The sequence below is a fragment of the Muntiacus reevesi genome, chromosome 1 (assembly GCF_963930625.1).
Source record: "Muntiacus reevesi chromosome 1, mMunRee1.1, whole genome shotgun sequence".
NCBI lineage: Eukaryota > Metazoa > Chordata > Mammalia > Artiodactyla > Cervidae > Muntiacus > Muntiacus reevesi.
In genome coordinates, this window is record NC_089249.1 from 273,732,668 (window position 1) to 273,757,411 (window position 24,744).

At 47.0% G+C, this 24,744-nt stretch overlaps 1 protein-coding gene across 1 annotated transcript in view; it reads left to right on the forward strand.

Moving 5' to 3' along the window:
• The window catches only part of RGMB (repulsive guidance molecule BMP co-receptor b), a 28,102-nt gene extending 4,029 nt beyond the window's left edge, over positions 1-24,073 (forward strand). The window contains exons 3-5 of the mRNA XM_065919420.1: positions 758-1,044; positions 6,180-6,688; positions 20,573-24,073. Of these exons, the coding sequence (XP_065775492.1) occupies positions 758-1,044; positions 6,180-6,688; positions 20,573-21,238 (1,462 nt within the window). The 3' untranslated portion in view covers positions 21,239-24,073. The remainder of the gene's footprint in view (positions 1-757; positions 1,045-6,179; positions 6,689-20,572) is intronic.
• The last annotated feature ends 671 nt before the right edge of the window (positions 24,074-24,744 follow it).

The window sequence follows — 24,744 nt, forward strand, 5'->3', positions numbered from 1 at the left end:
GATCACTTTCCTTCTCGGAGAGGCCAAAGGCCGGCTCCTTTGTAACGACGGAGCTGCAGTCGCCCGTCTCCACTGGGCGCGGGGCGACAGTACATTGCAGGAGAGGGTGGAGGGGAGCGCGGAGGCCGCAACCAGCAGCAGGGAGGCTGGGCCGCAGCGCCGCCGACCCGACAGGCGGCAAGCTGGACGCGGAACTCGAATCACCCCGGGGAGGCTGGGAGCAGGGGGCGGGGCCCTGGAGGGGCGGGGCCGGCGCTTGGGGCCCTATGAGTGACCGTCTGAGTGCAGAGCGCCCGCCTCTCGGCCAATGGGGTTAGGGTGGGCGGTGCGGTGCGGGGGCGGGGCCGGCGCGGATTGGTGGGGCTTCGGGAGGGGCGGGGCGGCAGTGCGGGGCTGAGATTGATCGAGCGCGGGGGGCCCGGCGGCACAGAGCGATCGGGGCCGCCGGCGGCTGCGGGCCGCCGCTGGAGGCTCCGTCCGGTGCGTTTCCGCGCCCGCCGAGCCCACGCTGGCCCGGGGACGCCCCGCGCGCGCGCTGCCGGCCGGGCTTCGCACTCGCTCACTGTCTTTGTGTCTTTTCCTTCCCCGCCCTCCGCCCTCCCCGCCCGTCCTCCGCCCGCCCGCCGACTCCGGCCGCCACGATGCCTCCGCTCCCCGCGGCCGACGCCGCCGACGCGCTCCGCCCGCGGCACCCGGCTCGCTTCTGCTGCTCCTGCGGCGGCGGCGGCGGCGGCCCGCGTCCGACGCGGGGCTGAAGGAGGAAGAAGAGGAAGCGGGGCGCGCCCTCCGGCCCATGCCGCCGCCCCGGCCCGGGACCCGCCACGGCGCCCTCGCCGCCGCCCTCGCCGGAGCCCACGAGAGCTGCATGGACGGGCATGGGCTTGAGAGCAGCATCGCCCTCCTGCGCCGCCGCCGCCCCAGCCTCCGCAGCCGCTGCAGCCGGGGCTGAGCCGCGCCGCCGCCCCCGCCGCCGCCCGGGGCTCGGCCCGCCGCCCCTGGCGCTGCTGCTGCTGTTGCTGCTCAGCCTCGGGCTGCTTCATGCAGGTACGGGGGGCACGCGCGCGCTGGGCGGGTGGGAGCCGCCTCTAGGGTGGGGGGGTGGCTGGGTTCCCCGATCCCCCCACCCCCGGGGGGCAGAAGGCGCTGGCCGGGGCGGGAAAGGCCTCCGCAGCTCCTGACCCGCACCGTGGCCGGGCTGGCGGCGCGGCGCAGAACACACCCGCCGACCGAGCGGCGCGCCCGGGGCACACGGGAGCGGCCTCCCGCCCGCCGTCCCCGCCGTCCCCGCCTTCTGCTCGGACCGTGGATGGATCTCTCCTCCCGCAGCCACTTATCAAAGATGTAGCGCGCGGGCGGGGGGCTGCGCTCCCGAGACAAACGTTCCGGATGCCTTATTGCTCTCTGCAAGGGTGTTTTACTGAAAGTCAGGCTGGGATCAGGTTTCCGCCGCCGCCGCCGCCTTCGCCTCCTAGGCTGGGGAGACGAGGAGCCTGGCTGCTGCTGCTGCCCTGGAGTTGGGGGTGGCGTCGAGGCGAAGAAATGGCACCCGATGGGAAGATAATTCTACCCGTTTGAAAACCTGGGGGTTCATCTCGAAGTCACTTAAGGACTTCTTTAAACTGAGATCGCTTTCATATTTGCGAAAGCCTCTTTTAATTTCAGCTTTCACCCCCTCTTTGGAAAAACTTCGTGCTTTGTGGCTAGCCGCGTGTTTTGAGGAGTTCCCAGGAGAGTGACCGATCTCTTTGGGAACTTCCTTGGTGGAGGCAGCAGTGAGGAATCTGTTCTTAGCGAAGTAAAACCTTCGTCTTTGCGATGATGAGCCTTCCAGCGTGTATTGCCTGTTTTTCTTTTTAAGGTCTTTTAATTAACACAAAGATATATGTCAGTTATAGCTCAAGAAATCTGGGGGGGAAACATCTAGAACGCCCTTTACAAATAAGTACCATCCCTAGGAGCATATCTAGACAAAAAGTTTTTTCAATGCCAAATTGAAAAAGACAATTTATCTTTTAGTTTGAGAGCACCTAGAGCATTAGATACGTTATCCTTTGAGATCTTTTTGTCCTGTATTTGTGGGGCAGCAATCACAACGCTCTGATCTGGAGAATACTGAACTGTAATGCCACCCAACTGTGCCAGAGTTAATTTTTATTTATTTATTAAGTCATACCAGCGGTGTTAAAAATCCGGGAGGTCTTTTAAGTAATGGGGAAAAAATGTGACATTTGAGCAGACGACTAAATTTAGTTTTGCGTAACTTTGCATTGTGATGTAACAGCTGCATTTTAACACAGTCACTTGTGGAAACAGACTGAAGTCTTTAATAGAGAGTGTAAATAGCAAGTTTTACAATGATGAAGGTTTTTTTTTCGTGATTTTGGAACCTTAGAAAAAAGTCAGTCTGCTCACGGTTGCATGGAAAACTTTATGACGTGTCAAAAAATATATTCAGGAGTGTTTTGTGTGAAAAAAAATAAAAACAAAAAAAAAGTGCCCATAATGTCAAAGTGTAGATTTCTTGAAATGGAAATTGAGCTGGTGGGCAGGACTGTGACCCTCTTGACTGCTTGGATATTGTTTCCTTTAGTTGCCACAGGGTCCTGTAACAGGATTGGAATGTGGTCCTTGAAGCTTTCTTCTATGGCCTCTGAAAGGCCTAAGAAGTTGGTTTAAAGGTGTAGAAAATTAAGGTGCCTTAGTTCAAGAACTTGGAATGTGAAACTCCTGTCTGTATCCTAATGTGCTCACACTGAAGTCCCCATTAGATTCTACCCAGAGTTGCTGTGGTGAGTGATATCTGTGCATAGCTTGTTGGAATGAAGCAATTAATCTGGTTTTAGGAAAGAGGGCTCCTTTTGAGAGATTTCTTTGAAGAATGGTGCTATTGAAATGCAGGGGTTGTGTCTCCTCAGAGCAACCAGCTTCACCTCATGCTCTTTACAGATGGGCCCCCATATGTTTTATGCCTGGATCCTTATAATTTGCCTCCACACCCCAGATGGCTCTCCGTTTCACTTAATTCATTTCAGCATATCTCATTTCTTTTATTATAATCTGATGATTGGGCTGCAGATTCACCCATGCAGGCCTGACATTGCAGAAACCGCCTTGAATGGTGAGGTGGTCTTATGTGGATCATTCATGAGAGCTCTAGACTAACAAATCCTTTAGTAAACTTCATTTACTGGGATGAAAATACGATCACATCATAGATGGTATGATTTGAAAAAAATAGATCTGTAGCTGCAGAGGTTGAATTCTGCCCTTGGGAAATGAAAAGAATACTTTTAGTCTTTCTTTCTTTTTTTTTTTTTTCTGAAGCAAACCTCTGCACTTCCTGAATGGAGATCCAGTATGGGAGTTCCTTGCTTACTCATACACTTCATGGTTTTCTTGGCTGCATCCTTGAAATTGTTTCTGCTCTGCATTGTCTTGGCATTTTGACAGGAGGCTTACCTTACAGGCAAAGTGAGCATTGTCATTATAAATTCATGAAGCCTGGGTATTTCTGGGTGTATGCTGCAAATTAGTCATTATATAGAGGAGCCTGTGATAGGGCTGAAACTGCTGACCCACATGCACTTTTCTCTCTGGTTAGCCCTCCTCCATCCCACCATCTCTATTCAAAAAGTCTGTTAGAAACCTCATCCAAAACATAGGAATCCAAGGAACTGTGTTTTGTCTGAGATTTCTCAAAGGAATCAGCCCCTACCTGCTATGAAAAAGGGCATGGGGAAGGGAGGAAGGGAACAAAAAAGGATCTGGGAGTCTAGATTCTGGTTTTCCATTCTAAACAGTTGCATCTGCTGGTCTTACTTTTGATATTTTTATGACTATTTGAAATAATTATAAGTAAGTGTACGCTCGGCTAGATTTTATAGACCATAAAAAGAACAGAATAGGCACTGCAAGTTTAGCGGAAAGTTCTTGTGCTGTCATTTATGCATTGTCCAAAAGCTCTTCGTTACTGAATGAGCCTTGGCTCATATATTTATTTTCTTGCTTACTGCTTGCTGTGAATCTGATTTTAAAAGAAAGGGAGAAAAGATGTTGCTGTTCCTGACATCTTTTTTTTTTTCCCTAAAGCTATAAAGTACTGTCTTGAGAATCAGAAATTTTGTTGGGGGAATGAAAACGAGATTTGAGGAAAGGCACCATGTCCTGGGCTTCATGCTGGCAGTTTACAGTCCAGCCAGGACAAGGCCTTTGGAAATGTCCCTTTGTCTTGATTTTCCCATCTGTAAAATGGCTTTAATGCCACATTGGGGGTTGTTGGCTGGTCTTATTTTTTTGTTTCCACTTTTGCCTTTTTGAGTAAAAACAGTTGAAAGATGATTTGATCTACTTTGTAGAGAGGAATTCTATAAATACTAGAACTGCTTTTGTCAACTTTGGAGTGAGAAAACAAAAAAGAGGCCACACGCATAAAGATGTATCTGTGATTTTTATTTAGTGCCTTTAAGTAATAGCTGTAAATTCACAGCTCCAAAATAGTAAAATATTTTAATCTTCTCTTTTACTTGTGTTAAGTCAGATATCCAGTCTTGACTACATTTTCTCTTTTTGGTTTTGGAAACTTAGGAATGTCTGGGGAAGTGCCTTATGAGGCCGTCATCTTCTACTCCTTGTTTTCCCAGCTGATGCCTTGAACAAAGATTACAGGCTATTTCACTCGTTGAAAGGCAGTTTACTATGGAAAAGACTAAAATATCTTTCTACGATGATTATTAGTGTTAGTTTTAAGTCTTTATCAGATAATGTCCTAAATCTTGATATCATCCTGAAGTTTTGTTATGCCTAAATCTTGAATAATTACACATCTAATAATACTTTACTGACTGATGGACCCCCTCGGATATTTTCATGCCTAGAAAAGATCACAGAATTTACTTTAGAACAACCTACTTAATTCTCAGATGAGGAACCTAAGACTTGAGATTGAGGCTCCTCCATAGTTGAGATACCTATAAAGAATGTGCACATAGCACAAATACATGTTACAGTTCATTTCTATAAAACTTGAGGTGGACAATAAAGAACATTGTTTTTCTTTTCCGTGATTCTGGTGTTCTCATTTTAAGGAATACAGCATTAAACTGATGAGTACACACACTGACCTAGTATATTGGCAGTTCACTGTGGGTCTTGTGCTTTGAGAGATTTTGCAAACTTTTGTACAAGAAGTTAGGGGTAAACCATAATTTGAAAACTTACTGTTTAAATAGTAGGGCAGTAATCGTATGATTTTTCATTCCTTTATGTTAGCTTTGCTTAAATCATTAAGTTTATGTGAATCGTTGATTTAAGGGGGAAAAGTAGTTTTATATATACTCAAAGAATTCTGTCTCTGGTTCTGTCTCTAGAAAAAAACATAGTTGGTGGGATCAGCTGTCAGCATTGTGTACATTTTGAGTTAGTATACTTTTACTGTGAACTGTTGAGGAGCTACAATCCTGGGGTGATAGATGTTATGGGATAGTGAATACCTAACTTGGTCAAATCAGTCACTTAACTTTTTCAAAGGATCATTTACACTTTGTAGAATCCAGGGGATTATGTGTGTTAGTTTATATGCAATTTGTTGGTAAACATTTCTCAAGAAAGACAGAATAACTTAATACCTGGATTTTTTCCTGGTATTCTTTCCCTGTAGCCGGAGTAGGATCGGGTAAGGGTGTTTTAACTAATCATGCTATAATTTAAGTTTCCCCTTCCTGAAGTGTACAGGCTTTACTCATGGTTTTGTGTACAGACCATGCTTTTCAAAGCAAATTACTTACGCAATTTTCAAAATCAAAACAAAGTTTCCATCTTTGACTTGGCCTTAGAGCAAAGGGATCTTTCTCAAAATCTATAAATAAGAGCAAAGTTGATAAAATATTTCCTTTATCGTTCCCTTGTAGTTTAGCCTAAGAACACCTGGCTAAACTCCTGTTCACTCGCCATGGCCCCTGCTTTAGTTGCTAAGTTAACCATCTGCATGCAGTGCTTCTCCCAGGGCTTACTTTGTGAGAGGCCAAGAAGCCACAATGCAACCCTATTTCTGAAGGCCTTCTTAAAATAGGAGTAGAGGAAATAGAACCAACAGTTCCCAGAGGAGAATGTCGTTTTCTCATGCAGCTCAGAAAGTTGTGAAGCCTTTTAAAAGCAGTCGGTCTCACCCTTCTTTCTCCTAGGTGACTGCCAGCAGCCGGCGCAGTGTCGAATCCAGAAATGCACCACGGACTTTGTGTCCCTGACTTCGCACCTGAACTCCGCCGTCGATGGCTTCGACTCAGAGTTCTGCAAAGCTCTGCGGGCCTATGCTGGCTGCACCCAGCGGACTTCCAAAGCCTGCCGTGGTAACCTGGTGTACCATTCTGCTGTGTTGGGTATCAGCGACCTCATGAGCCAGAGGAACTGTTCCAAGGATGGACCCACGTCGTCTACCAACCCGGAAGTGACGCATGACCCTTGTAACTATCACAGCCACGCGGGAGCCAGGGAACACAGGGGCGGGGACCAGAGCCCCCCCAATTACCTTTTCTGTGGCTTGTTCGGAGACCCTCACCTTAGAACTTTCAAGGATCACTTCCAGACGTGCAAAGTGGAAGGGGCTTGGCCGCTCATAGACAATAATTATCTTTCGGTTCAAGTGACGAACGTGCCCGTGGTCCCTGGATCCAGTGCTACTGCGACAAATAAGGCAAGTGTACTTTTTTTTCTTCTTCTTCTTCTTTTCTTCTGTAACTTTCAGATGTTTGACTCTTCAGACGACTGTTGAAGCATGATTCAACAGACCTCGTTTAAAAGGAACTTCTGTTGGTCAGCTCAGCACACAAGGTGGATGAAGGATTAAATGAAAATTACTTGGTAAAAAAAAAAAAAAAATTCTCACTGGAATTCTTGTGGGTCTAAGTTTAAATAGGCAATGATATGAAAAATGAAAAGGAAACAGTGAAGTTGGGTTCTCTAGGGAAAAGGCAGGCCTGTTTAATGAAAAAAAAAAGGTTCTTTTTTTTCCAGTGATGTCATTTTTGAGTGCAGATGTGTGTGGCTCTTGAAGAAATCCATGTTCAGATTTGTCAGACAACTGCAGTGGGTGTTCTGAATAAAGAACGCTGTGAGGCCTAAGAGAGCAACTCATCAGGAAATCTTATGGGCAACTTGGAAGCTATAGTAAAAACGTGCTGACCAGGGAAGTTAAGAAGTGGATTTTGCAGAGCAGTAATACCTAATTCCGTGTAACCTCAGGATAAAATCTAAGTCAACCAGAGGGGAAAGCTGTCAAAATTAAGCTTACCGTGTCTAGGTGCCGCTGCCTGTGGTTGGTGTTTATTTGTTTGTTCGTTTTAAAGAAACTGATACGGAAGAGAGATCCTCGAAGCCAACGTTAAGGCCCCAGAACCTTAGTGCAAACAGGTGGCGAGGGGCTGTGACTGGGTTCCAGTTGTCAGGCCAAGCTGATTCAGGCGTTAGTAAAAAAAGAGGTCCAGAAGGGTTTTCCAGAAACATGGTGTCCCAGGGGCTTCCCTGGTGGCGCAGTGGTGAAGAAGCATCCGCCTGCCAGTGTGGGGGACACGGGTTCAATCCCTGGTCCAGGAAGATCCCACATGCCTCCAGACTGCTGAGCCCACGCACCACAGCTCCTGAGTCAGAGCTCTCGAGCCTGTGTCCCGCAACACGAGAAGCCACCACAATGAGAAGCCTGCACCCCACAACTGGAGAGTAGCCCCCCAACCCCGGGCAGCTGGAGAAGACCTGCAGGTAGCAAGGCAGACCCATAAACAAAACAAATTTTAAAAAATCTTTCTACTTTTTAAAAAAGTGTAACAACAAGAACCAGCTCCTTTGCTGTCTCCTCCAACTATAAAATCACACATACAGGTTTCCTTATCTTGTGTGATTTCATTTGTTTATTGTACCTCTTCATCAGTTGGTTTAGACTAAAATGTAATTGAGCAGCTAGCACGCTTTTATAATACTTAACGACTGTTCTCTTGATTCCAGGACATCCGGCCTTGCCTCCAAACATGTGTAGCATAGTTTTTAAGTGAATTTAAATTATTTTACTTAGCATTTTTGTGGAGGGAATTTTAGCACGTTTCCAGAGGATGTATGGAGACACCCCAGGGTGTCACAAATCTAAGATTAGAAGTCATCGCCCTGAACAAAGGAGACTATACATTGGTCTAGACATCTTAGAGGAACTTAAAACTATTTACACTTCAATTCCCAATGAAACCCAAGCTTGCCTTTCCAAATCTTATATCTCAAATAAACTTTTCTTCCTCTGGCTTTTGTAAGTACACAGATAATTTTTCCTGTCTGCATACTACACTATGTATTTGCTATATGTTATGAAGTTAATAGTTGCAAAGTCATAAGACAGGCAGTGAGCAACATTTCATCATTGCAGACTCAAAGGGAATAAAACCTGGGAATAGTTTTTGAAAAGACATGACACTGAAAATTCAAGAAGGCAATTCCATTGAAAATGCACAAAATCATCAATTGTGCAGATATCATGTGAAGGATAGCCTTCACATGATACTTTTGAGATTAATAAGTGCTATGTGCATGGGAAAATATAGTTGACCCTTGGACAACATGGGTTTGAACCCAGCCAGTCCACATATGTGGATTTTTTTCAGTAGTAAATACTACAGTACCACATGATCCCTGGTTGGGTGAATCCTTGGGTGCAGAACCCTGGATATAGAAGGCTAGCTGTAATGTTCTGTGTGGATTTTCAGCTGCACAGGGCTCATTGCCCCTAACTCCCCTGTTGCACAGGGTTCAGCTGTATCGTTTCTTTTCACAAGCCCAGAGGTTTATTTTCCAAGCCTTCTATCCAGTCACATGTCACTCTGATTTGGTGTTCGGCCTTTCAAAATTCTGTACTTTTTACTGGTCATGTTGAAAATATCTGGGGATAGCTGGTTGCCTTATGAGTATTCATAGTATATGAATGTGACAGTTGACACTGAAGTACTTTAGATCATTCTATTTTAGTTGTGGTTGAACCTATCATAGCTTTTAGTAAATACATAAGTACAATTTGCTTTCTCCCTCACTTTGGTGAGGATCAAAAGGTTTTACCCTTTCCAGAAAAGAGAAAGGAAAAAGTTATCTATCTTTTAACATAAATTCAAGCAGACAACTAGAATGTTTGGTCTTTAATTGCCCTAGGGGGAAATATTCCCCACATCTGGTGACCATGATGTTCAGCAACAAATTACTCTATGACTTCCTGACCTCCAGTGCTTTCTTGCTTTTTTCTTTTTTCTTTTTGTAACTCTCTCCAACACCCCCCAAAAGCATGTGAAGGTTACTGTTTGAGGGCCTCACTCCATGTTCATATGACCTTTGCTGGTAAAACCAAACAAAGACCTAAAATCGTGCACTGCAATTCCTTTTGCTGTACCCAGGACCAAAATAAAACTTTTTAAAAATTTCTAAGCAATGAAAACAATCCACTCCAGTATTCACGCCTGGAGAATCCTGGTGGGTTTCTGTCCCTGGGGTCCCATAGAGTCAGACACGAGTGACTGGCTAACACACACACACAAGACACAAGCACACACAAGCCATGAAACACACACGCACACACACACAAGCCATGAAAAAAATGTGATGCTAAAACTGTCGTTATCTAAGCAGCCATTCATCCCACCACCCTCAGCGCTAAAGTAAAGCACTGGACTCAGGTATTCTGCTCAGGCAACTCAGTCCTGGGGCCGTGGGCTTCTTGAGCAGGCCATCATCTTCAAGGCTGTCTTTGTGAGCTCTGTCTGCCCCCTGAACACTCAGGTTTCCTTCATCATGGAAAGACAAAGCTTAGAGGGGAAAGAAATCTAAACAACAGAGGGAAGGAAAACGAAGTCATCTCTGCTCAGTTCAGTCACTCAGTCGTGTCCGACTCTTTGTGACCCTGTGGACTGCAGCACGCCAGGCCTCCCTGTCCATCACCAACTCCCGGAGTTTACTTAAACTCATCATTGAGTCGGTGATGCCATCCAGCCATCTCATCCTCTGTCGTCCCTTCTCCTCCTGCTGGCTAAGCCTTCCTTGGCCAGGCCTGCAGTGCTTGGGGGTGTGGCCTCACCCCCCTGGTCCACGTCCTCTCCCCGTTCCTGTGTGCACAGGTATGCCTTCTCAGGGCTGAGGCTCCGGGCCATGCCCAGCACCAGCCTGTCTGGTTCCCTGCCTTCCCTGGCGTCTGTGGGCTCGGCCACCTGGCTAGCTCGATGTGTTCCTACAGGGGACACTGGGGCTGTTTCTGCCCCCTCCCCACCCCGGGGGCGGCCAGGGCTCCTTGGCACACCTGCACGCACCTCTGCTGAGATCCATGTCCGCTCTGGGCCGCCTTCCACACCTTTGGCTGAGAGAGGCGGGCGGCTTCAGGCCTGCAGATGCTCTGCAGAAGATAGGAGGGGGGACGGGCTGAGAACGGGCAGGGTTGGCTCTATGGGAAGGAACACTGCTTGTGTTTGGGGCTCCAGGGGATACAGAGCTGTTTTCTCTCCTGGGCTTCACAGATAAATAACGAGATCATCTGTAGAGGATGCTGCGCAGTGTACGTTCTCTTCCACGTTCTCTTTGCCTGCCCCTCAGTCTCAACTTCATGTTGTGTATCTATGTATCCCTGTTTATGTGGATCTATGAAGGAATTGTAGATGCCTATGATTGCAGAAGGCACTTTTGGTGTGAATTGTTTCATAAAAAGATTGTGCACTTCACAAATGGAGTTCTAGTAGCATGTATGAAAATCTCCAATCTTTCAGGTACATTTAAAATGATTTCCTTTTCCCAAAAATTTCAAGGATGCATTTATTACAAATCTAAACAATGGTCTTCTCTCATAGTTCAGTTGGTAAAGAATCTGCCTGCAGTGCAGGAGACCAGGCTTGGATCCCTGGGTCGGGAAGATCCCCTGGAGAGGGAAATGGCACCCCACTCCAGTACTGCTGCCCGGAAAATCCCATGGACGGAGGAGCCTGGCGGGCTACAGTCCATGGGGTCACAAGAGTCGGACAGGACTGAGCGACTAAACCAACAAACAGTGGCAGTACTTCTAACAATTATTTTGTACAAACAATTTGTGTACTTTTGCTTTGTTTTTCAAACCTTTTGTTTCAATGTAATCATGTCGTTTCTCAACATTCTAGCTTGCTTCTCCTATTCTTCAAAGTCAGGGAAACAAAATTGCAAGTAGGAAGGGAGATTGAGATGACAGCCCATCCCTCATAGATCTTCAGATCTTTCTGTACTTCATCCTTTAGTGAGAGAAGGTGGTTTACCTTCAGGCAGTTTGGTTTGGGGAGGAGGTGTGTTCCTTCTGCTTGACCAGGCCAGGTGAGCGGACACTCAGGTGCTTCGCATGTCCTTGCTGCTGCCGTGAGCCCCCAGCTGCAGTAACCCACGGGCAGCAGGGCTCGGTGCCTTCCAGAGCACGAGGAGAGAGCCTGTCTTTCAAAGTCCATGAATATCTGTACTTCCAGAGCTCTGGCTACTTGCTGGGACATTTTCCTGGAAATCGCCGCTGGCTGATGATACTGGAGATACAGGAAGGCTTGAGTTCCTGGGCTCCGTTCTTGCTTGCTGCCCACAGAGTTCCCTGGTGATAAAACGCCCTTCCCTTGTAGGGTCCTAGAGCACGAGTTGGGTCCTCTCCTGCTTTTGATGCCCCTAAGCATGCCCTGTTGTTCAGCAGGAGAACGTGGGCACATAAACCAATGTTCTGGGTCCTTCTCTGTTGGTTATAAAGTCAGAGCCAGACGTGCCTCTGTTGCAGAGCCTTCCAGCGATCGGTTTTTTTTCAGCATATCTCTGGATCAGGCTTTGGGAATCTGTCCTCTTTTGACCCTAAGCCTAGTGGATTTTTTTTGTAGCTAAGTTTTTATAACCAGTTATGTTTTTAGTATCTTTATGGAGACTCTGTGAGCTGCACAGTGGTGATCATTCTTATTTTTGTCCACTAAGGAAGATGCCTCATCCTCTTGTGTACAGAATTCGGTTTTGAATACATGGACACTGTCCTTGCATGCAACACTGTTATAGAGGCAATACACTATTCTTTGAGAATATAGATTCCTTCTGGGAGCGCACAAGTTCCCTTGCAGATTGATTGTAACTAACCCTTAAAATCTGATTTGATTATGTTTTTGATTATGTATTATCTGATTTGTTATGATTATCTGTTAATACAGATAACTCTTGCCATCTTTAAGTTTTGCATCTCATTCTGGCCCTCCTTGTTTTGCAGAAATGTTTTTTTAAAAAAAAAGCTGCAAGATATATTAAGATATATTGTTGAGATATATTGCAGAACAGGCTGGTTCCAAGTGCTGCAAGTTGGCTCGGGGGGTCAGGACCAGGAGGTTGGGCCGGAGAGATGGGCCGCTGTACCTCGGCCATGGCACTGCCCGCTGGCCACCGCCTCAGGTCAGGGTTCTTACTCCTAGGACCTGGTCCCGTCTCCCTTTTCACCTCCTGCCGTCAAGGTGTGCCCTCACCTACACCTAGATTTCCTCACTCCTCTGAGATACCCTAGCAGGGTCTGGAACCCTGGTTGCTGTTATTGAAAGGTAGTGGATCTTTAATACCCAAAAGCTTGCTAGTTGGCCATCAGAATCACCAATTCTCAGTTAAGTTGATTTTTCAGGGTTCTGTCTCATCTTTAAGACTCATGTCTTGGATAATCCTTCTCCTCCCTGAATTTCTTTATTGTAGAGACAATATCAAAAGAACAGTTTCTAGAAGAACAGGAGCCAGCTGTAGTTGTTCCAGGTGGTAGCATTCCTGTTGGGCCTTTCCTGTTTCCTGCATAGCCCTGGTTTGCACTGGATTTTAAGGTCTTAGCCCAGAAACTATTCAACTTCGCTTCATAAAGTTTCAGCAGACTGCCTGTAGGTGAAAGTGGATTTGGGCAGAGGAAGCAGAAGAAAAGGGGGAGACATCCTTAGCTCCATGATGTATCTGTAATGTGAAAGGTCATTTTGTGGGATGAAAACAGGCCTACCTTGGTTATCCTTGAGACTGTACTTTTCCAAACAAGATCTGCCTTCATTTTGTCTGTACAAGTCGCATGTACTCTGCATAACTAGGCTTCTATCTTCTTTCTGTTCCCTGGAAGGAAGAAACATAGAAGATGTCAGTGAAAACTGCCTAAAAATGTATGAAATTTGTCTCTGTGTACCTTGTCAGTTTTCTACTTTGAACCCCTGTCTGTGCCAGCGTCTCCTTCCCAGACGTGGTTTGGAGGGATGGAAAGGACCCTCAGGATGCCCCGGGTGTAAGTGGCAGTAGCCCAGCGCCTGCCTGAGCCAGCCAGAATCCCCTGCGAGTGCTCTGAGCCTCTGCTGCTTTAAAACAAACCCACCCTCCTCCATAGTTTGAACCAGAGGCATCCAGCCAAGTCTGATACACAGCTGAGAGTTAGAACTTGTTTTTCTGTCACATTTCCAAATGTCTCTCTCTGCCCTGTTAAATTTTCTTTGAGTCAACATTTTGAGAGGAAGGGGCAAGCAGGAAACATTGGATGGTTGGTAACTTTTTTCTTTTCTTTTTTTTTTTTTTTTTTTTTTTGCTGTTGGCTTCAATTAATGCTAACCAAACAGTTTCTGCCCCTGCGGAATGTGGCATGTAAGAAGAGTCTTACCTACAGTGGCGAACAATGGAAGCTGCTACCTTACCCGTTTCGTCTTTATTTGTTTTGACTGCGCGTAGAACTTGCTCTTCCACTGGTTTGGATGTGGTGTTCTCCTGGGTGGGGTGACTTCAGGACTTCTTAAGCTGCTCGGCTTGTCCTGAGTATAACAAGAACGGCAGCATGCATCGAAGATGCAGAATTTCACGGGGGAGCCTTGCAGTGAAAGCCCGTTGCTGTTGGGTCTAGAAAGAACTTCAGATGAAATTGGGTCTGTGGAAAGAGGAGCTCATGAGCTGGTTATTTTAAGAACTGGAGCCCAAAGAACCTTAGCTCCTGTTGGTGAGGCTGTCTCACTGCTGGAACTGACTTCTGCACACTGCGGATAGGATTAATGTGCCAGCATTTAAAGGCTAACTTCTCATCTGCTCTGCGCGGGCCCCTGAAAAGGGTGTCAGTGTTTGCTCTTTCCTTTTAGAGGTGTGAGTACACGCGCAAGCACACATGTGTGTTTATGTGGGGTCCATGCCTTCCCCACTCCCTGCCTCAGGAAAATGAAGACAGAAGGATATTGTTTTGGAACTTTCCAGTTAACTGGCTTCTTGGAATATATGGTCACCACCTCTAACCACCTTGTTCCTGAGTGGGCTTTGCCTTTTTTGTTTTTAAATAGCCCTGGGAACCTGAAACTGAACTTGGAAGTGACAGAATGTGAGTGCATTGTGAGACCTCTAAGCCCTTTTGCTTTTGAAATCACCTCCCCAAACTGAAAAACGATCAAAGGGGCTGTGATTTCCTGATAATCCCCGTCGGTTTGGGAAACAGCTGTGCTGAACCTCGGCCCAGAGCGTTCCCCGGGTGCTGTGAGAGCCTGGGGGTCTGTGTGCCCGCACCCTCCACCCCCTTAGGAGGGGGATCCCAGAAAGCCAGGCCTGCCAGGACAGGTTCCTGCCCCTGAGTGACTGGAGTGTTTTTAGCCTCTGGTCCGAAGCACAGCGGCTTCCCTGGTGGCTCAGAGGGTAAAGCGTCTGCCTGCAATATGGGAGACCTGGGTTCGATTCCTGGGTTGGGAAGATCCTCTGGAGAAGGAAATGGCAACCCACTCCAGTATTCTTGCCTGGAAAATCCCATGGCTGGAGAAGCCTGGTAGGCTACAGTCCATGGGGTCACAGAGAGTCGGACACGACTGAGCAACTTCACTTTCACTTTTCCAAAGCGCAGCGGCAGCCTCGGCCTGGAAAACTCTCCCCACGCGCCTGACTTCCATCTAGAAGTCTAGCGAGGCCTCGTCACAGTGCAGAGACCAGGCACAAGCAAGAAGGTCCCTCTGGAGTTCTCCGGGGGCCGGGTCGGCCAAGGCACCCCAGGCCTCCCCTCCTCCCTGTAAACTCAGCACCTCGTGCCTCTGGTCTGCGCAAGGAAGCTGGCCCATTTCCCCGCCTCTGAGCCTATTTATGCCTCCTGCCTTCCTTGTTTTAAGTGTACAGAAATCGCTCTTTGGATGTTGACTTTTTTTTTTTTTTTTGGGCCTGTCGCTTTTATGTATCATCCCTGGGCCTGCTTTTCTCTCTCTCTCTCTCTCTCTCTCTCTCTCCCCCTCTCCCTCTCCCCAGCCACCGAGCTTAATGCTTACCCCCTGGACCACCCTAGCAGCCTCAGCCGTGGGTGTCCTTCTCTGGTTGGGTTTCTTCTTTTCTCCAGCTGCTGCCAAGAACCCCTCCAGCAGCCAAGGCAGCCCTTGTTCCTGCGTGTATTACCTAGGGCAGCCCTGAAGAACAAATAGGTCTGATCCATTCTGTGTCTCTGGAATCCTGTGAGTCCTGCTACAGCAGAGCTGGGTGGAAAGAAACTCAAGAGGACAGAGAAACCTACTTGGGTATCTTTAGGAGCTTATAGATTTTTGTAGTCTCATTCAAGCCCGAAAAGGAGTCTAGAGGGAAATTTCTTCTGCCACCCTCCTCTGAAACACGGACGGCCGTCTTTCTGTTAGCAATCTTGGCCTGGCCCAGTGAAATGACTTAAACTGTGCTTTTGTAGATGTTGAGTTTAGACTTCCTGTAGGTAGATAGCTGGTGCTAGGCTGAGTTGCAGTGGTAAAGTTACATTTGTTTCATTGAGTTCACACCTTCCTGGCAGATTTTTTTTTCTTTGTTTCTTTTTGTTTGTTTAGTTTTTCAGGAAAAGGATCAATGACATCAGTTACTGACCTCCTTAAGTATGGTCCATGTACTCTCCTAGGCTTTGTATGAAATTGTTCAAACAGAAAGTTATTCTAGACAAATATGCTTTTATTTCCTGCCTCATAAAAAGGAGCGAAATCCAGAGTCCTCCCCAGCCTAACCGAGATCCTTCCTTAGTGCTTCGGAGCTTCCTAGTCTCAGAGTTCTCAGCATTGAGAAACATTGGCCCCCTCAAGTTAAGATGATGTGTTTTAGAGCTGGCAATAGAGCACATGTGTTTATTTCTTTGAAACACACGCTCTCGTAGGAATGATCTCCTTTGTGCTCAAGCTCTGAGAGCTAAGTAGAGGCTGTATGCTGCTGACCCGGTGAGTGCGAAGGCCATGGGCACAGCGTTCTCTGATTTCTCCCACAGTCATCTGTTTTTTTCAACCTATAATTGCACCCAGAGGACCTGAGGAAGTAGACACATCAGCTAATTACATGAAATAAAATTAATCTTAGCTTTCTTAACACAAGCCAAAAAAAAAAAATTTTTTTTTTCAAGCAATATTTTAACTAGATACCTATCAACATTGGGTTTCCCTGTGTTCCAGGCTGATTTCCTGTGATTTTCAGTTTGGTTTGCTGGCCCACCTTAACCCAAGAGCTGGAGCCCCTTGTCTATAAAAGTCCCAGTTCTGGTATTAAGAGAATTCCAGTAAGGTCCCACACATGCAGTGCCAAAATGGTCCGATTTAAACACTGATAAATGTTTCTTCCAAAGAATGATAAGCACAAATAGTTCAGGGCACAGCCTGTGGGGAATTCTGCTGTTTGAAAACCTCTGCACAGCCCTGCGCAAGGCCGTGGAGCTTGGAGAAGCTCTGTGCATTGGCGAGGCAGTGCCTGGTTCTCTGGGCGATCTCCCTTTCATTTAGTTCTTCCCCCCCCGCCCCCCGATGGAAAGGAGAGGCAGGTGCCTCTCAGTGCTGGCATTTCGCAGCAAACCCTGAATACTTATTGCCTTTCACTGTGGAAAGGTTGATTTGTAGCTGCTGTCTTGCTTCTCCTAAGAGACCCAGTAGGTGGTAAAGATCTCAGGGAGTGAAGCATTAAAAATGAATGAGGAGACTGGAGTAGTTTGTCTGAGGTGGGGGTTGGGAGGAGCTGGGCGGGGAAGGTTTAACAAAAGGCATTGATGTTTTAAATGCACAGAAATGCCATCCATCAATAATAAATGGTGTGGCAGAGAACAGATGTGCCAAATTGAGTTATTACAGCATATGGATCAGTTCATAGAGACGGGGAAAGTAAAGAGCATAGCTGTTTTTAAGTTATCTGTTTAAGAGCTTTAGAGTACGATTTTGAATGTCCTATTCTGACCCTCTGATAGCTGCTAGTTGTAAATAGAAAATGTGTGGAATTTCCAAACATTTCAATTAAAATTTGAATGTTTTTAAAGTAAGAATTATTGAGAGTGAATAAATTTTATTTAAGTTTTCTAAAGAGGAGAATAGAAATGGAAAATGAATTTCTGACCCCTCCTGGCTGAGTGCTTGCTTTTTAAGACCTCAGGTTGCAATTGTATGAGGGATGAAAATCCCTTATAGGCTTCTCAGGTACTGTTACCTTGTGTTTGCTACATTTTCATTGCTTATATCTCTAGGTGCCTCTTCAGTATCTACTTAGACTACAGAGGACCACTCAGGAAACCTCTCTCAAGTTTTGAGGTTAATTCATTACCCTCAACATCTTGATTCAAGGGCTGCTTCTATACATAGACTCTGTGAGCAAATTATCTCACCTAACAGAGGAAGAGACATCAACTTCATTGTCTTGTAGAGAATATCACTCCTAGGAAATTCAACAGATCGACAAAAATCCATTAGGTAAACTAGAATATTTTGTGAGTGTAGACAGTAGTACAGAGGTCGAGCTTTTAAGTTTTACCTGATTTTCTGGAGGTGTGGGAGTTACCTGTTGGTGTCACAGGTAGAGCAGAGGACAGTAACGTGAGAGGTGTTTGAAATGACTCCTGAGTTGGAATTGGTGTTTTTAATGAAAACCGCAGAGACTTGGTGAGACAGGGAACTCTTCCATCCATGTTAATATTGACCCTTGCTTGCTTTTTTGGAAACTTCGTTGGAATTGGATTTCTCTGCTGTGTTTTCCCAACAAAACTAATTCCTCTATGTTTTTCCTAAGGCAAACTGAAAAGTACTTAATTCTTGCAAATAAGGCCAAGTTGGTTTAAATTTGAGGTTTGTTAGATTGGAATGACAAAAGGTTTAACTGTTGTAGAAGAAGTCATTTGGATGTTCTGGTTGAAAATGAGGATAACGGCTGTATGAAAAGTCTTGTTACTCTTATTGTAGCCATCTGTATTAACTTGCAATCCTTTCAGGTGCAGAATTTACTTGAATTAGTCTTTTCTCCTCCAAGAGATCCCAGCTTGCCTCTAAAAAGCACTTGTCAAACTGTCTTTAGAGTCACCAAATAAATCTATTTTATAGTCCCATTAGATATCTAGCTCAAAAAATCCCACTCGCTCTGGAAGGTCGTATGGTTGGATGCACAGCAAATTTCCTGAAACCATCTCTGGTACACCTCCTTCAGGTTGTTAGGAAGGTGTTGAAACGTGAGAAGGCTGGTCGTGAAATTAAATTGTGGCTCAGAGTAATTAGGCAGGGAGACACCAGGCATTCTCACAGTGCATTGTCTGGCTTTTGGTTGCAGCTGCAAACAACGGATATGAATTTAACCAGTTGCTGCAGCCACAGCTGGTTCGGATCTGGCTTTACAACTGGCTGAAGTGAAATGAAATGGCTGGAAAATTCCAGTCAAGTAACACCAGTGGGAACATGTGGAATTAAATAGCGTGAGCAAATGCTGGCCGGGCCGGGGGAAAAGCCTTCAGACATGAACCCGAGGGTGGCGGCAAAGGCTTGTAGGGAGAAGGGTGGGGAGGGAGGCCCCCGCGGCCTTTTTAACAAGGGTCTATTGTTTTGATTAGTCCCCTTGCAGGAGGTGGCCCTTTGCCTCCATCCAGAGTAATTTGTAGAGTGTTTGGCCTGTCTCCCTTCCTCCTTGACTGAAGTCACCTGATACTTTTTTCTTTCCTTCAAGAAGAAAGCATAATAAGCCATTACCTCACTTACAGACAATAACTCAAATCTCAAAATGTTGTCTTTCCCCCCCCCCCTTGGGGACCATTTTCCCACCTTGTGTGACCCAGAAGCCCCTATCTGTCTTAGCATCTTTCTATCCCCTGTACCAGAGATGTCCAGGATCACTAAAGGGAAGCTTTTGTATTATCAGTAGATTTTTTTTTTTCTCCACGAGTTTTCTGCTTAATTTGGAGACTTGAGAGTTGACTGGGGAACAGATTTCTGAGAAGCTGAAGGGCCAGTGTGCTGTTTGGGGAAAACATTTGCTGTAACTAGGTTTAGGGTATTTATTCTCTGCCAGTGCTTGGGAGCGCACTTGCCAAGTGATTCCGCTGTCCCAAGGATTAGCCGGTCATGTGAAACGTTTGATTAAGAGACTCAGAGAATCTTTCCTGAGGCACATGGCCGGTAGCTGTTGCTGGGCTGGCTCCCTCCTCAGCTTTCTCTTTCTTCCCCGAGCGTGTGTGTATAGCTCAGCTTGTAGTGATGAGTCCTAGGATATTGTTTTAGAGTCCAAGGGAGAAACTTTTTAGAAATCACAGTTCTGGTAGGTTTATTATTCGTGAAGCCACTTAGAGCATCTGCATCACTCAGAAAGGAATCTTCTTTCTTTTTTTCTCAGCGCTGTCTGCCACAACTCATCTTTCTTTGGAAGGAGACAGGATACAAATGATCAATAAAACTTGCCTATATCCCAACAACAACATTTTTCTGTCTTAGGAAAATAAAAATTTTTTGCTGATACACACTCTCTAAATCTGTGTCAGTTTTCCATTCTAAACACATAGGACTTTGGGACTTCCCTGGCTGTCTAGTGGTTAAGATTCCTTCGCCTTCCAGTGTAGAGGGGTGCAGGTTCGATCCCTGGTGAGGGGGCTAAGACCCCACATGACTCATGGCCAAAAAAAAAAAAAAAAAACCCACATAAAACTGAAGCAATATTGTAACAAATTCAATAAAGACTTTTAAAAAATGGTTCACATCAGAATGAATACATGTATATGTATGGTTGAGTCCCTTTGCTGTCCAGGGGAAACTATCGCCAACATTGTTAATCAGCTGTTCTCCAATATAAAATAAAAAGTTTAAAAAAAAAAGTCCACATCAAGGAAAAAAACACAAATACATCAGTTCAGTTCAGTCGCTCAGCCGAGTCTGACTCTTTGCGACCCCATGGACTGCAGCACACCAGGCCTCCCTGTCCATCACCAACTCCGGGAGTTTACCCAAACTCATGTCCATCGAGCCGGTGATGCCATTCAACCATCTCATCCTCTGTTGTCCCCTTCTTCTCCTGCCTTCAGTCTTTCCCAGGATCAGGGTCTTTTCCAGAGTCAGCTCCTCGCATCAGGTGGCCAAAGTATTGGAGTTTCAGCTTCAGCATCCATCCTCCCAGTGAATACATAGGGCCTTTAAAATTGTCCCTAACAGTGACGCCTTTCATTTGCAAGGCAGAAGCAGATACGCTGAGTTGGGAGATTCTGTCGCTAGCCCGTTCAGTGTCCAGAACGAAGGGCAACTCTCTCAGCCCAAGGATGCTGTCGTCCCCGCCCCCACCCCGTCTCCCTCCCATCTGTGTTAAAACTTTGTCCGCCTTCCTTCCCCCGCAGATCACCATCATCTTCAAAGCGCACCGGGAGTGTACGGATCAGAAAGTGTACCAAGCCGTGACCGATGACCTGCCGGCCGCCTTCGTGGACGGCAGCACTAGCGGCGGGGACGGCGACCCCAAGAGCCTGCGGATCGTGGAGCGGGAGAGCGGCCGCTCGGTGGAGATGCACGCGCGCTACATGGGGACCACGGTGTTCGTGCGGCAGCTGGGCCGCTACCTGACGCTGGCCATCCGCATGCCCGAAGCGCTGGCCATGGCCTACGAGGAGAGCCAGGACCTGCAGCTGTGCGTGACCGGCTGCCCCCTGGGCGAGCGCATCGACGACGGGCAGGGCCAGGTGTCCGCCATCCTGGGGCCCGGCCTGGCCCGCAGCCCCGCGGCCCCGGGCTGGCCCGGCTACACGCTGGAGACGGCCAGCGCGCGCTGCCACGAGCGGATGCCGGTGAAGGACATCTACTTCCAGTCCTGCGTCTTTGACCTGCTCACCACCGGCGACGCCAACTTCACGGCCGCCGCGCACAGCGCCCTGGAGGACGTGGAGGCGCTGCACCCCAGGAAGGAGCGCTGGCACATTTTCCCGAGCAGCGGCCGCGGGGCTCCCGGTGGGCGCCCCCTCTGGTCTGTCAGTCTGGGACTCACATGCTTGATCCTTCTCTTTTTGTAGGGGATTGTCTTTTTCTTTTCCTGTTCCGTTTCTCCTCCTGTCTATAACAAAATTTTTAAAAAATATATATTGTCATAATATATTGAGTAAGAAGAGTATATATGTATATACCATGTATATGACAAGATGCAGGGTGCGTGTGTCCCGGGATGCCCACCTGATTTGTACATATCGCGTTTGGCTGTTTTCCACGTAATGTTGGATGTAGTGTTCTTGGACCGTTACCGATTTGGGGTTTTGGTTTTTCGTGTTTTTTTTTTTTTTTTTTTTTTTTTTTTGCAGTTTTGTGAAATGTTTTATAACGTCCCTGCCCGGGGACCTGTTAGAAAGCACTTTATTTTTTATATATTAAATATTTATGTGTGTACCTGGTCAGTACGTAGATAGCACACGCGCACAGACACCGTGTGCGGCGCGCCTTCGGAAGAGGCCCGGCGAGCTCGTTTGCAGCTCGTGCTGGCGGAGCCCTCCCGGCCGTGGCCATCGCCGCGCGCCCAGCGTTCACCCGCTGCCCTCCTGGTGCGGCTGCCTCGTTCCTGGGAATCGGCCCTTGCCCGCTTCTCCTGCCCGCACTCCACGTGGAAGGACTGTGAACCGCCCCGCCCCGCCCCCCTGCAGGTGCTCTTGGCCGTTGAACACTGATTCTAGGAAGCACTGTCCCTCCTGGACGTCTGCCACTCGTCTTCAGCGGGTGGGGAGAACGTTAGCAAGGTTCTTATTAACTAGGATTGGTACGTCTGAGCTCTTAGAGCGTGGTAGGCTGAACCGTATGAAGCTGCTGTGTTCCTAGGTCAGGAGGGGCTCGAGATGGCAACGGGTAAGGAGATAGCAGGCATCTTGCTAGAGCCCGCTCGGACTTTCGTCATCCCTCATTCCCTGCTCAAACTGTCGCTTCTCGCGCCTTTCACTCCATTCTACATTGAACAAAGAAAGTGCAAACGCCTCAGTGGAGCGATCGTGCCTTGATCTTCCCTCTGTGATGTGTACAAGGCCGCGTTCCCAGCCGCCTCCTCTGGCTGGCTGGGCTTGTCCTTACCCGTGTCTACACCCAGTGAGCCCGCCCCAGGCTCAGCGTAGCAGCGGGGAGCCCAGGCACTCGGGTGTATTAGATTCCTTCATGTGGAGACCCAGATCCCATCACACAAAGGTTTCCTCTTCCTTGCCCCCACACCGCGGTCTTCTTCATCCTCCGACTTTGCGCGTGTGTGTGTGTGTGATGGGATGGACGGGGGTGCTGACCACAGAAATGCTTCCTTGGTCTGACCTTGTATGCAGCCTGACTGGGTGCTGGGTCGTCAGACATTCTCATTGACCAGAGCTGCTCCCCACGTGGCCTCTCGATTTAATCCCTTTCCCTCTTAATAGGCGTAGGTGACTATTGGTTGCTCATTTAACTTTATAGTGATTTCACCGAGCTACACGAGCAACGCCTTCCCTCTTCCATGCCTTCCATGTTGGCACCTCTTAAAACCACCAACACCCAAAGGCAAGAGCAGTATGTGAGAACAGGAACTCCAGGATAGGTAGGTTTCTATTGTTATACCTAAAATGTAAATATCTGGTTCCAAGAATTAGTGGTAGAGTTTGTACTTGAATCATTTGCGTAAATGGAAACAGACGGTGAACTTGAAAGGCCACAGAGATTTGGGTCAAGGTTGTCCGTAGGTTTAGTTGGCCGGGTTAATTTCTTCCTTTTGATGAGTGGCACTGCCAGATTTGGTAGCAAAGAGGATGTCCCTTTGTGAAAGTTCTGTTTCTTTGTGAATTGATCTGTCGGTCACAGCATGGAGCTGTCGATTGACCAGAAGTGGCAAAGCTTCTCTTGAGCCCGTCTTCCGATGTACGAGAGAATGATCTTGGCCAGTCTGGGAAAATCCCGAAGGCGTCCTGCCTCTTACTGGGCAAAGATGCAGCACCAGAGAGCTGAGCCCCAAACCTGTTATCCTTGTATCACAGCCGGCCGGGGGCCTGCCTTCCATCAGCTCTGAACCGTGACTGCTTTTGTTCCCTTATGGAGTCACGTGCCCAGGTCAGAAGCTGTAGCTAGCTAGTACTTCTGTTATGTAACTGAGTAGAATGCAGGAGAAAAACTATTTAGGGTACCGCTAACCACTATTTTTGTGCAAATAGTCTAAAGGTGGAAAACGGTAGAAGTTTTCTACGATGTCTGGGTTTAGTGTGTACATGATGTAACATACCTGTGTCCTTTTCAGCGAAAGCAAAACAACCACCTCTCCTAATAGCTGGGAAAAGGAAACCGTGTGGTTTTGCCGTAGCCTTTACCTGGAAAGGTTGCATCACAACTCTTAGTACCAGTGGATTTGGCTGTTTTCCCTTTGCAGTCCGTGTCTCTCTGTGACTCTGAAGTCTTCCCCATGGATAACTGTTTCAGAAATACAGGTATTTGTCTAGAGAAGGGCCTGGCTTATTTTCTTCTGTTTCTTTCATAGGAAGTCTAGAGAAAAAAAAAAAAAATGCTCCTTGCACATGTTGGTTTTTGAAATCCCCCCCCCCCCCCCCCCCGCCCTTAACCAGAAGCGTTTTGGGTCATACTCACACGTTAGGTAGGATGCCTTCTGGGGGAGCTTATCCTTGTGGGAACGCTGGTTTTCACAGATGTACCACATGGCTGTCTGAAGACTCAAAATTTTTTTTTTTTGTCCTTCCCTTCTCTTTGTTACACTCGGAAACCCCCACATTGTGTCGAGTCTTTGCAAAGAAATCTTTAGATGTGGTTCATAGGTATATGAATAAGTATCTGTGTAAAACAGTGAGTGTGCAGTGTGTAAATACTTTAAATTATTATGGTAGAAAAATAAAGTTACATACCCTGCTGTGGAATGTTTGTTCTGTGACTGTGGTGACACCTGCTGGAAGAGCGAGAAATAGCAGAAGAAAGGGCGTGAGGGGGGGTGTGTGCAAAACCCTTCATGGTTACTGACGATGAGTCATTCAACCAGTCCACACACTCACTTCTTTTCTGAACTATATCACTACTATAGTTCTTCCTTTTTTAATTTCTAAGCAGTTGGAAATAAGTCAGTATGTGTGAGATTAGACCACTGGTATCATCCCAAAGGTCTTTCTTTAGGGTTGGTTTTGGTCCCCAGCAAGCACAGAACCTGCATTTGGTTCTTTGAAGGCAGCTTGGATGCAGCAACTTCATTAGTCCTGGTGGGGAGGATATTGGGCAGGATTTCCTGGCTTTGTAAACTTTAGTAAATTCTCACTTCTTGGGTGTTCCAGAAAGAGACATCACAAGATCACAATTTGGTCTTTGTTCAAGAAACATGCCAAAGGGTAGAGAAGCTTGAGAGAGAATTAAACCCAAACTGCGGAAGGCATAGAAAAGGACTGTTAGTGCCAGAAGGTAGAATGCTAAATGGGGCAAATTCTGATTGCGGAAAACATACGGAGTCGTTTCTTAAAAGAGAAAGTTAATCCTTACATGTGGTGTTTGTGTGTGGTAGTTCAGAACAAATAGAAAAGGAAAATTATGTCAACTG